The sequence below is a fragment of the Amblyomma maculatum genome, chromosome 10 (genome assembly GCF_055883805.1).
Source record: "Amblyomma maculatum isolate TAMU_Amacu chromosome 10, ASM5588380v1, whole genome shotgun sequence".
Taxonomy (NCBI): Eukaryota; Metazoa; Arthropoda; class Arachnida; order Ixodida; family Ixodidae; genus Amblyomma; species Amblyomma maculatum.
In genome coordinates, this window is record NC_139353.1 from 145,198,918 (window position 1) to 145,211,889 (window position 12,972).

The window sequence follows — 12,972 nt, forward strand, 5'->3', positions numbered from 1 at the left end:
GTGGAAAGGCGTCAGAACTTGCTGGGTCTCTAAATTGTAGTTACCAGCCGATGCGACACCCGTGAGTTGATGAGTAGGTGCAGTGGAAGTCATGGCGGTGGCTAAGGGCTTAAGCTCCGGAGATAGTCCCTAGGGCCGCCGACCGTCGTGTCAACTAGTAGACGGCTGGCGCGACGTTCCGGGTAGTGTAACTTGCATAGATGGCTGTCTCACCCAGCACCTCCACCAGAATGTCACGTACTTTGTGACCATGGGCCAGACACGAGAGCACATAACCGTAATCCCAGGAGATTATACGAGGGCGAACGTTGGACATGGCACACACCGAAAGCCTGACTAGCTTTTCTTCACCCTTTCTCCTTCAGAGGGGCGCCACCTGACAATGTAAGGTGGCAATATGTTGCTTCTGTGCTTTCGACTGATGTCCGCCCTCACTGAATTAATATATAATATGTACATACAAGCCCCGTGAGTCGCTTCCTGGCGACAGACGAGAGAAGTATGTGCGTGGCTTACTGTATGAGTGGTTCATTTAAACTCGATATTTACAAATGTAGTTACAAACGTAATGTAGGCTCGATATTTACAAACGCAAGTTTTGCAAGCTTCTTAACAGAAAGTAAACACTGACGCCAGATGGACATGCATCCTGCTGCAAGCGCTGTAACCCAAGGCAAACACTCACGTCATGTAAAGCTGCGCAGTGACCGCAAATTGGTATTAAATTAAGTTTCTCGTAAACTTATTTAGACCATGTTATCTTAACGATCAACGCGACAAATTAAAAAAAATGGGAATAGCTTTTTATGTTTTCTTTGTTTCGAGTGGCTGTTAACTACCTTTGTACTAATACGAACTTGATCATTCTAACAATGGTTGAGGGTTTTATTAGCAGGCTGTTGTACATAATTAGCTACTTGAGGTACTGTAGCTTTTATCACGCGTTGACTTTGTCGCCATGATATGTTACTAGAAAAAATTCCCGCATTCATCTCCTGCTTAAACACAGCTGACTTTGGCTGTGTCCCCTACCCGCCTAATGCGGATGTGTTCCGGGAAGTAGCACTTTGTCGAGCGCATGAGAGATGATGCGGAAGGCAAGGTCAAATCAAGATGCCTAGCAAAGGGTGAGGGTTACGGCGGAATCATACATTTAACACTGTATGGTGCGCTAATTCGAGGTCTCTGGACACATAAAGCTCTTGCAGGATGAGCCTTGCGCATGAAGCCTACTGGAGCAACAACTTACGTTTTGTGAAAAACAGCATTTAAGAAACAAAACACGGACATTTCGTAAGATTACTGGCAGTGGTTTACTTAACTTAGTAGTTTACTTAAGGGCGTGTAAAATATTTAAGTAGATAAACTTTGGGTTAGCATTGGAAGCAGTGATGACCGTCAGAATAGAGTGCAGATGCGCTAACTATAGGGTTCGTTAATTAATAATTAAAGCCTCCTTTTTCCCTATTTATGTCACGCTGTTCATTTTTGGAAGCTTTTTTTTTTTTTTTTTTTTTGAAAATACTATTTTTGCCGTCCCTCCCGCACACAAAAATCGGGGGATGCACTCGACCTAAAAAAAAAAAGTGAGTGGCCACGAACAGCGGCAGTTCACCATAAGTAGGCGCCAAAGAGAGGTGCGTCTATCCTGACATCTCTTTTTGCAGCTGAACTCGCGACAGATGCACCGCTGAGAGACGCGGCTCCCAGGCGTACTTTGCACTGCGTCCGGCCGCTCAGTTCGTTTTAACTCGAGTGCGCCCCACTGATTGCCGTTTTCGAAAATATACAAATAGATATGAAGATAAATAACGAAGGGCTACAAACGTTCACGAACAACCCCTTCTGAAACAACTTCAATCATGCTTCGCCTTCTTGATAGAGCGATCTGTGACTATGAAACACCAGTCTTCTAACTTGAAATTCGGGTTTTTAAACATTAGAGGGTACCTTCAGAGAAACACTCTGTGTTCCGCTGCCAGTTGATGTCTTAGTGAGTCTAATTGCTACTGTATTTTGATGTGAATATTTTGTTTTTACAATCACGAATAACTGTTATCGAGAACACTCCTTTACGAACTTCAGGAACGCACTCTGAGCGAACTTGCTGAGGGTATTGTACACAAATTTGTTCGTAAGCTTCCAAGGTAGGAGTTGCTGATGACAGTAGCCTTCACCTGCAATCCCTGAAAGTAAAATAGGTTGGCCAGTCTTAGAACAAAAAAACTGAACGCGGTAGTGATTGACAGTTGAGTACTCTTTCCTTTCACCACAAGTCATTTCATTTCCTATGGCATAATATGCGGGTAGCATACTTTTTGCATTATCCAAGTTTTTTTTAGACAACTTCTACTATCGTTTCTTGTCAGATTAGACAGTGTAGCCAATCCTCGCGTGCCGGGAAGAGGGTGTTGTCCAGATCTGGTCAGTTGAGAACCTTTCATCGGATGACTTCGTGAGGGAACCATAAGGTGGGACTATGTCAGTCAGCTGGGGCGCACTAGAGGAGAGCTGAAACACCGGGGGACTCCCTTATTTTAACGCGGTATGCTAACGGTCACAAATGTTGGCTGAACTCTCATTGGTTACGATTTCAACTACATAATCGCGCCTAATGAATGGAAGAAAAATCACGTTTAAAATGAATGATTCCTGCGAATGCACGCAGTGCAGTATGCGGCAAGTATGCAAATTTATAAAGTGTATTATTAAAACGAAAACAAGTGTCCTTTCCGGCTTGCTCGTCATTCTAGGGCCAGTTGTTTGAAGTTTGAAGTTTGAAGTTTATTTTCATTTCAAAAAGAAATGAGGGACCCGAGACAAAAAGTGAACGTTAATTCACTTGACGGCGCTCGGGCCCCAATACATGGCAACAGCGAGGGGTTAGTAATTACAATATCGGTGCATCCAAAATTCAGATTGTAGTTTTAAACAAGAGTTACAAACATCTTCCTTTTCCACATAATTCAGTCTGCGGAAAAGCTCAATATAACTGCACAACATGAAATATCAACAGGGCCAATGAATACCATCAAAATGAATGCAGCATGAAATCCAGAAAATACAAAAGAATGAAAGAAAACAGCAAATCATATTTACATCTGTGACATAAAAAATAAATGTATTGTTCTCTTATTAACCTTTTCAATATCAACTTTACTTTGGAGAAGATAATTTAAGAGAGAGGGCAAAAGATATGCGAGCATTTGCTGGCCAAATGTTGTTCTCGCAAAAGGCACAATCCAAGTATCTGTAGAACGTGAAGGGTATGTTCGTGCAAGTGCTCTTAAATTGGCGATGGAAAGTAGTGCAGATTCAGAGGTAGCAATGTGCTGTTTGTAGCGAACGGCTAAGTTGTATGAATAGAGATGGGTCACTGGCATTATTCTAAAGTTCTTGAAAAGCGGTATGGTATGAGTATAGTAGTCTGCTCCAGCTATATGGCGGACCGCCTTTTTCTGAAGTACATATAATCGATTTAAATTTGTTTGTGTAGTTTTACCCCATACAAGGAAACAGTAGTTTAGTTGAGACAAGAACAATGAATTGTATATATGAAGCTTAATTTTGGCCGGTAGAAAGAAATGGAATTTTGCTAATATACCCACTACTTTTGACAGGCGTGAAATTGTTTCATTTACGTGCCTATCCCAGGACATATTTTTGTGAAAATAAACACCGAGTGTTTTTACTTCGTCAACGATTTCAATAGGAGCATGGCCAAAAATTATACTATTATTTAGAGACATTATTGGCAACGATGACTGTCTTACGGAAAATAACATTGCTTTTGTTTTGGTTACATTTATTTCTAATGAATTAAGTTTGCTCCATGTGCTCAAATGATTCAACGATTCATTTATGTCATTTACAAGCTCGTTGTAGTCATTGCTTCGAAATAAGAGTGTTGTGTCATCCGCATATATTATATACTCTGGCCTTGCACTAATGTTTACAATATCATTGACATAAAAATTAAATAAGAGGGGCCCCAGGATGCTCCCTTGAGGCACGCCCATAGTAACACGCTTTGAGGAAGAAAGATTTTCGCCTATTCTAACACTTTGTGTACGATGCTCCAGATATGAGCGTATTAAGTCTAGGGGCACACCTCGGATTCCGTATACTTCTAACTTTTTGAGCAATGTCCTATGATTTAAACGATCAAATGCTTTGGAGTAATCAATGTAAATACCAGCGACTAACTCTTTGTTTTCAAAGCTTCGTAGAATGAATTCTTTTTGTGTTAATAGAGCTAGTTCAGTAGATCTGCCTTTACGAAAACCATATTGTGCGGGAGTAATAAGACAACATTTATCAGCAAATGCAGTAATTCTAGTTTGTATTAATTTTTCTAAAGGCTTAGAAAAAACTGGTAGAATAGATATTGGACGGTAGTTTGACAAGTTATTTTTATCGCCTCCTTTAAACAGCACTATTACCTTTGATGCCTGCATTTTCCGAGGAAAGGTTCCTGTTGAAAGGACCAAGTTATATATAAACGAAAGCTGCGGTAAGATCAAATCTAAAACGTATATAACCGGCTTGATTTGTATGTCATCAATATCGCAAACCGTACTATTATTCATAGAAATGAATTCTGCATGAATCTCACTCTCATCTGTCGGCCTTAAGTACAAACTATCGCTGTTTCTGTTAATTCAATTTATTGCCTCAGAATGATGTGAACTCGAAACTATGTTGACAAAATGATGATTGAAAGCTTCCGCCAACTCAATACCAGATACCAGAGAGGCATTTAATGTTAATTCGGAAACGCTGTGATCTGTAAGAGAACGGTTTAAAATCTTGTTTATATTTTTCAACAAAACATCCGGTTTAGAGTTGTACTCTGGCTGAAAAAGATTAAAAAGGTATTCTCGCTTCTTATTCCGTATCACAGCATTGGTTTTGTTTCTATGGCGTTTAAAAATCTTCCAGTCATTTGTGTCTCGTGTGGTTATGAACTTTTTGAACAGTTTATCTTTCCTTTTTATCATCTTAAGGCATTCTTTCGTTATCCAAGGTTTCTTTGATTTGCTAGTCTTTTGCTTAGGGACTAAAATGAATGATGATAGGTAAGACTTTAAAAATAGTGACAAAAAAGTATTATATGCTTCATCAGGCGTTTGCGAGCAATACACTGCATCCCAGTCTGTTTCTGAGATAATAGTGCGAAATTTTTCCAATGTGTTGTCGTTTATATTCTGCATTTTCTGGCAAACGTCCGGTTTCTTTACCCTCTTTCTAGGGGTCGATCGACTAAATAAAAAAATTGGCATGTGATCACTGATATGTGAGACGAGAACGCCGGCAGTAGTATCTTGTATGGCTTGGTTGGTTATAAACAGGTCTATCAAAGTACTACTGTTTGCTGTTACACGTGTAGCAGATTTAATTAGGTTGTTGAAGCCATGCGAGTCCAGGAGTGTTTCAAAATTGTGTTGTAGTGTAGATAAATTTAACAGGTCAATATTCAGATCACCTCCGAGTATAAGCACGAGCTTATTTTCGTTTACATAATTTAGTATCTTATCGATGAGAGAGAGAAAATTTGACACATTGCCCTCAGGAGGACGATACATCACTACAAACAGATATTTTTGACATATCACAGCAAGGCACTCTGTACTTGGCGTTATAAAAGAAAATTCTTCAAGCAATTCACATTGAAGTGACTGTTTTACATGCATAAGGACACCACCACCACGTTTGGTCGCTCGGTTTAAAAAGAATGTGCTATATTCTGCATCCTTCATGACGTTAATAAAGAGTAATTCAATTTTGTTCACTAACAACTAACTGTGGTTGTCTGCGTCCGCCCAAAGTTAAAGGGGTCATGCAATGCCTAAAACGGGGTAAAGCAAATCGGTCGAGAGATAGGTACTCCCTCACAGGTCAATTCACCGCAAGAATGTTTTAGCTAGCTTCATTAACACCAGAGATATCGGCAATTAAAAATGGCGCTCCTCCTCGCTCCCCTTAACTCAGCACTCAGAGACACCAGAAAAAAAAAAAAGACGGGTGACGCTTTGTTCTCAGACTTCCGGTCGTCGCGCCTGTTTTCCCCGAGCGTCGCCCATGCGGTCTCTGCCTTTCCCGTCCCGTCTGCGTGTATAGCTTTTGCATAGCTTTCAACAGTTTCAACCTTGTCTGCTGTCTTCCTCGGCCGCCGGTTTCTTCAGTTTCTTGACCTCTCGGAATTGTGTGCGACAGCAGCCCGAACGACTCGGGTCGTTCGCGAGCGCATACCTGCAGGTGGGAAGCTGCTGTCCACACATACCGGCGGCCGCCGCGGAGGGAGCACTTCCTTTCATATCCCTGTCCCATTCAGCGCAAATTAGCGTGCACTCCTGCCGAGCACGGCTTTCTACTAGACTGCTTTCTTCTCTTGCGCTGCCTGGGTCAGTCTCTTTGGTACCGCCTTCTGCGGTTTGACCAACGGCGGCCGGTGACCCCTCGCGGAGTTGACGCGATAGCATCGACTCTGCATGGATGCTGGCAGACGATCGAGCGTGTGAGTTGCCCGCGTGCAAACATATGTCGTCGTCGCTTTTAGTCCGGAGCTGCTTTCATTATGGTCGGCGAGAGACATCTCTTGTGCATAACGAATGGAATGTATACGCGTACGTATCATCGACGAGAGCACGGACTGATAATCGCTACAGAGTTTGGATATCGGATATGACAGGTGAGCACGAATTATTCGTCCGCGAATCTTAAAATTGAGATTAACAAAAAGGATAGTGTAGTGTTTTTTTTTTTTTGACGTCCTCTCGCACATCGTTTAGGAAGTGCCAATGCGTAACGTGAACGCGTGTTTTATCTCATGTGTAGGCATCGTCCGAGCCAGAATCGACGGCGCAAAGTATCAGCAAAGCAGCTCGGCACATTGAGTTAGGCAGCGCAGGTTGTCACTGATTTTCGCAGCGACACGCAAGAATCGCGCACATGAGCATGCGAGCGACTACGCTAGAGACGCAGTGAAGCGGACGATTCCAAAACGCCGTCCGCCGTGGCTTCGACGCAAATAAACAAGGCCTAGCGACGACCAGGGAGCAGCGCACGATCGGAGTGCCGTCGGCCGCAGCGCTCGCGGACGGCGTCTCTGCGGTAACCTGGCGACAACCGGTGCTGCACGTAAGTGGTGCGAATTTGTGTATCTTCGCGATGAAGCTGAGGGTAGACGTTTTTTTGACGCACGTTCCATTTATTTATCAACACGCCGCACAAATCGTCGATGCGGCAAAGACGAGACGGGACACGGGACTACAGTACGCTGCTGCGCCGTCGGTCGGTACATGAAGGTTGATGCTGCCTATTTAATCGGTACGGTGTTAAATCGGACCAGCTGGTGCTCATTTCGAACTCCTGCACCGACGCGCACTTTCAGTCGGACGCCACCACCTTTTCGGTTACCATCGCGAACCGAAGCGCCAAGCTGGGGTTCACGCATGCATTGCAGGACTCGAGCAGACGACTTTCGCAGCTACCGGAAGTGTGTCCATGACGTAGTGGCCGTCGCGGCTGCAGCCAATGGCAACCTGTCGTGGCTGGTCACTCTCATGACTTGATACGTAGGTAATCACGGCAGAATAGTCCCAAATCTCGCCGCCACGCGGAAATGGCGCAGCCCGCGAATTTCAAAAAACGCTGTTTTTAAAAATTAATAATAAATAGCTGGATTTTTTCCAAGGAGTTTTACTTTGGACGAATGCTCGGAAGTATTTATTCTACACATTGAAAACGTTTGTCAGTGACCTTTCTAGCCGTTTCATGCCCCCTTTAAGATTTGCGAATGAAACCAAAGAGCGATTCTCTTACATGTCTAGCTTTAGTGGATATCAAATAAATTCTTGCGGCAGAATTGCGGAACCCTGGGAGATAGCTTTAGAGGAATTTTATAAGTGACAGGCCCTCATCAACCTCCACTATCTCCAGGTCCCTTTGTGCTTTCGTCACTTTGCTCTTATATGCCGCCACTTCGGGGACAATGGTGCTCTGAAGACATCTACATGTGATCAAGCTAATTGCTATCGACCGCATTCCTATGTGCGGCAAAAGTATTCCATTTTAAATGATGTCCTTCGCTCCCATCAAATACATAACAGTGCCATAGAAAATCATTGGCGAACCTTTGTATCGACAGCGAAAGCGTCAACAGCAAGAACTGCGACGAGACAGTAATTACTCAATGACATTCACCAAAAGCGCAGTCATGTGGCTACAAAGGAAGACTATACAACTTTCCCAGAAACTTCGTAGCTATATTTTTTGTAACTGCGAAGTTTGTGAGAAAACAGCATAGCTTTCCTTTGTAGCCGTGTGTCGGCGCTTTGGTGGATATCAGTAACTACTCCCTCATCACAAATCTACTCCACTTTGGGGAATTCCCCTAAATATTTGACCAAGAAATGCGAGCTTTGATTGCACCTTATGTTCACTATTAAAATTTTACGAGTCGCGAAATAAAAATTCTTCGATGCGCAACTTCTCAATTAAAACACGCGTGTCCTATATTTCCCTCTCAAGATGAATAGCGTGCTTTATGGCGTGTACTTAAACTGGAAGCTTAGGTCACGTTATGAGTTCTTTACATGCCTTCACACTTGAACGGCAATTTTTTTCTAACACTCTGGGCATATTTCAGGGGCAACTCCAGATCCGCCGATGTAACTGATGTACTCCGCAGCACCTCATACTGGGCAAGCTACAACGTCGCGTAAGTATAATATATTCGAATCGACATAGATGAAAAATAACAGAAAATAGAATTTACTATACTCTAAACGCTAATATATCTGCCTTATTACGTGCTGAGAAACATAATTTACCAGCCAAGTACTAAAGTAGTACAGGATGGGACTTAACCCTTCGTATCCCGCTATTTATGCTAACACACGGGGTGTTCTATTCGTCAAGCAGCGTATGGTTGGCACTCTAAACGAATTGTTTAAAATTTTTTAATAAATTTCTCAGGTATATAAAATATAAGCCCTGTACACCGCGGTATAAATTGGCTGTGGTTTGACCAATGGACATCCTGAGCAGAATCGCGAAAGCAACATCTGCGGCGAACACGGCGGCGGCGGCTCCTCTGAGTCCCCGCGCCACGGAGGAGTCGGCGGTGGCCCTCTTCGCGCCGGCTGTGAACTGTGTGACGTCCCTCTCTCCTGGAGCATGCGCAGCTGGCGCGGCGGCCGTGGCACCTCTGAATCACCCGCGCTAGGCCCGCGCAGCGGAGCCCACGTCGGCTTCGACGCGGCTGTCCAGCTGTGCTCCGTATGACGTCACTCGTTCCTCGCGCATGCGCAGCTTGGCTCATCGGGGGCTCCGCGAAATGGCTCACCGACTAGCGTAGTGTTGCTTCCGCAACATAAAGCGGGCGAAGGTAGGTAGGTGAAAACTTTATTAATGAGCCTTAAAAATAGTGTTACATCCTACGGTTATCTAGCTCTTGATGCCGAGTCGTGGCTAACAGTCCATGACATGCAACGCATTTAGTTTGTAGACTATCGCCATTGAGCATGGGAACTTATTTAGTTTGGCGGTGGGAAATATTGTTAGTTAATAATAATATTATTTTGGTTATTAGAACAATAATATTGGTTATTACTGCTGATTTATAATTTTTCTTCCTGCGTGGAGGCACGCCAGCATGTTTTTCTGTCAATAACGCAGCGACCTTTGAGCGGAGGTGGCACTTCTTCTGGCTTGCCTTGTGATGGCGCTGTACGGCAGCCCGAACACTTGGCAAACTACAGCGCGGACGGTTGATATCAGCTGTAAAGAGCACTTTTGAAATGGTTCTTCTGGATTTCTTCAACGAGCGCGCACGTGGAGCAGTAAATGGGCATGTTACAATTTCGCCTCCGTGAATATGCGGCCGCTGTCGGCAGGGTCCAAAGGGTCTCGTCGGGCTTGGCAGTTGGGCAGGACAGCCGATAAACGTGGGAAAGAATACGGTTTAATTGCAATAGGGCACTGTTTCGTACCCATGCATTCCCCGTATATCCTTGTTGCAGCTACTTTGAAGATATACAAAAGATCAGCCTGCAGCCCCAGAAAGTGGCGAAGTACGGAGACTTCTTCAGCTACGAAGACACTCCTCGGGCCAAATTGTTTCGGCGAGACCAGGGGCGGCTGAAAGACATGGACTCCATCGTAGAGTACATGGGGTACGTATATGCCGATTCTGCTGCAGTCTACGCAATGAAATGTTTCCGTGCGTGCCAATATTAGAATAACCATTTATATTAAAGTACCGATTCTTCGCTTGAGAAACATACGTGCTGCGTCTTCTACTCGTGTATTGAAGTTGTGAAATGGAATTATCAGAGCTGTGCTTGGCTGATAAGTTCGAACGGAAGGCAATAAGCTAAAACAAAATCTAACGTTTCGAGCTACTTTTTAATGGAAACTAGATTTGCAATAATGGAATACTAGTTAGCATCCAACTAGGCGACGCAATGCGGAACCGATGTATTGAGCTCTTGAGCGCGTACGTGCGGCTAGGTAGCCATTTTGGACGCTGAAAAAAGAAGGAATCATGGTGTACTTATTTGTAGCTCTCCGCAGAACAAAGCTATGTGTCTTCCGTAAATCGCCCATGTTACATTCCGGGCATAAAAAATTCCTAACGCCTGTAGTACGAAAACCACTATAGCAGGTGCGTGAATTTCTCTGAAGAAATGTTTCATTCAGTTCATGGTCCTTCATGCACGTAGATGACTTTATCCCTTAAAAATAAGCCGTTGATATTGATATGGGCATCTGAGTTGTGAAAAGAGTTTATAATATATAAAAGAGCGTATAATGTACTACCACTCCGCCACAAGTTTTATCGAGTATCAGCATCCGAGAACAAGATCATTAAAGGGACACTAAAGACACCCAAAGATGCTATCAAAATCTAATAAACTGCATTTGGTGACACTGTCGCCGCATATCCGGCAGCAAAAAATCGAGTAATTGGCGAGATATTGCGATAAGAAGTTGAGGCTTTTTCTTGTTCTCGCCGGTCAAATTCAAACTGTTCCCTCCGACTACGTAGTACGTAGCTGCAGTCGAAAAGTCAGGTGAAGGTTAGCGGGAGCTCGCAGTCGAAGCGGCGACGGCGGCGATATGTTGGCGCAGAAGTGTGACGAAGGAGCGTGTCGGCGGCAGCGAATTTCGCTCGCTCGCGCCTCCGAATGCTCAAATATGAACAAGCCAGACGCATCTGCTGCTCCAAGCTCGTTATTCAGGCGCTGCAGGTCCAAACTTGAACCTATCCGAGTGCGCACGAAATGCCTGAGCCGAAACATGACCGAAACTGAAGTGGGCGCCTGCGGCGGCTCCAACTATATTTTTGTATTTGCCTTGCAACGTTTACGTTGCCTTTTCGCCGTCGTTTACGTATGATAAAAATGTGTTATCATATTCGAGACAAAACTTACGACCGCATTCAAACGAGCAACGTAATTCGCATTTCTCAGCCTCCGGGATCCCTAGCGCGTCACGTGATTTGTAGTTGCGAGTTTCGGATGTGGCGGCGATACCTGTATTTCTGTTCTTCCTCTTTACTACCTTATAACATCTCTGCTTTCAGTAGGAGTTGATTTTTTGTAATCAGGAATTGGCATTCTATCGATGCAAGCCCACTTCAGTTTTCTCTTTAGTGTCCCTTTAACGATAAATTCCGAGAAATGCGTCACAAGGGAGTCATTCAGGAGCCTGCAGTCCTTGGGCGGCTCCTGTAATTTTGGTGCGCAAGAAGGACAATACGTGGCGGTTCTGCGTAGATTATCGACGTCTAAACGCCATCACCAACACAGGCGTGTATTCGCCCCCTCTCATAGATGACGCCATATATTGCCTTTCTGTCGCCTTTTATTTTTATTGCGTCGATTTAAGATCCGGATACTGGTAGATTCCTGTACACCCCGATGATAAAGAAAAGAACGGTATTCGTCATGCCAGACGTACTTTTTAAATTCAATGTTCTGCCCTTCGGGCTTTGCAACGCGCAGGCAACTTTTGAAAGCTTTATGAACACGGTGCTTCGTGGTTTAAAATGGGACATTTGTACGTGTTATCTAGACGATGTAGTTGTTTTTGGAAAGCCTTTTAGCGAACATAACGAACACCTAGCTGTTGTCCTGGACTGTTTACGTAACGCTGGCCTTGCTCTCAATTCCAAGAAGTGTTGGTTGGGCGAGCGGAAGGCAGTGGTGCTCGGACACCTTGTTGATGAACATGGAGTGCGACCTGATCCTCAGAAAACGGCAGCTGTCGAATAGTTTCAGCCACCCCACACTATGAAAGAGCTTCGCAGATTTTGGGGGTTATGCTCTTATTATCGTCGTGTTATACAGCGCTTTGCTGATATCTCCGCCCCGTTGATGAGTCTGCTACACAAAGGCGCTTCTTTCGAATGGACGTCCGAATGTGAGGCCTCCTTTTGTCAACTCAAGTTTCTGTTGACATAGCACCCTGTTCTACGCCACTTTGATCCTGCTGCGCCGACAGAAGTTCTTACGGATGCGAGTCTGCGAGTGGCGTGGGCACTGGGGCTATTTTGATTCAGCGCTGCAATGAGCAAGAACATGTTATTGCATAAGCCAAACGTACTTTACGCAAGACCGAGCGGAACTACACGGTCACTGAGCAGGAATGTCTAGCAGTGGTATTCGGTGTCTAGGGATTTCGGTCGTACTTACACGGCCGCCCATTCAGCATCGTAACCAACCACGACTCTTTCTGCTGGCTTGTAAACCTTCGGGATCGTAATGGTCATCTCGCGCGATGGGTCTTTCGCCTCCAGGAGTACACCTTCTAGATGATGTATAAGAGCGTCCAACGCATTGCCGACGCAGACTGTCTCTCACGTCTTCCCCTAGCCACCACTGAGTGCGACGACAACTTCGACGGCTATATTTCGGTTGTGGTTGTCGAGTTTCCGGACCTTGAAGTGTTTAAATAGGAACAGCA

General features: G+C 44.5%; 1 protein-coding gene across 1 annotated transcript in view; it reads left to right on the forward strand.

Moving 5' to 3' along the window:
* Nucleotides 1–12,972, forward strand: part of LOC146177637 (putative aminopeptidase PLBD2) — a 60,323-nt gene that overhangs the window by 41,565 nt on the left and 5,786 nt on the right. The window contains exons 8-9 of the mRNA XM_084581605.1: nt 8,651–8,722; nt 10,026–10,178. Of these exons, the coding sequence (XP_084437731.1) occupies nt 8,651–8,722; nt 10,026–10,178 (225 nt within the window). The remainder of the gene's footprint in view (nt 1–8,650; nt 8,723–10,025; nt 10,179–12,972) is intronic.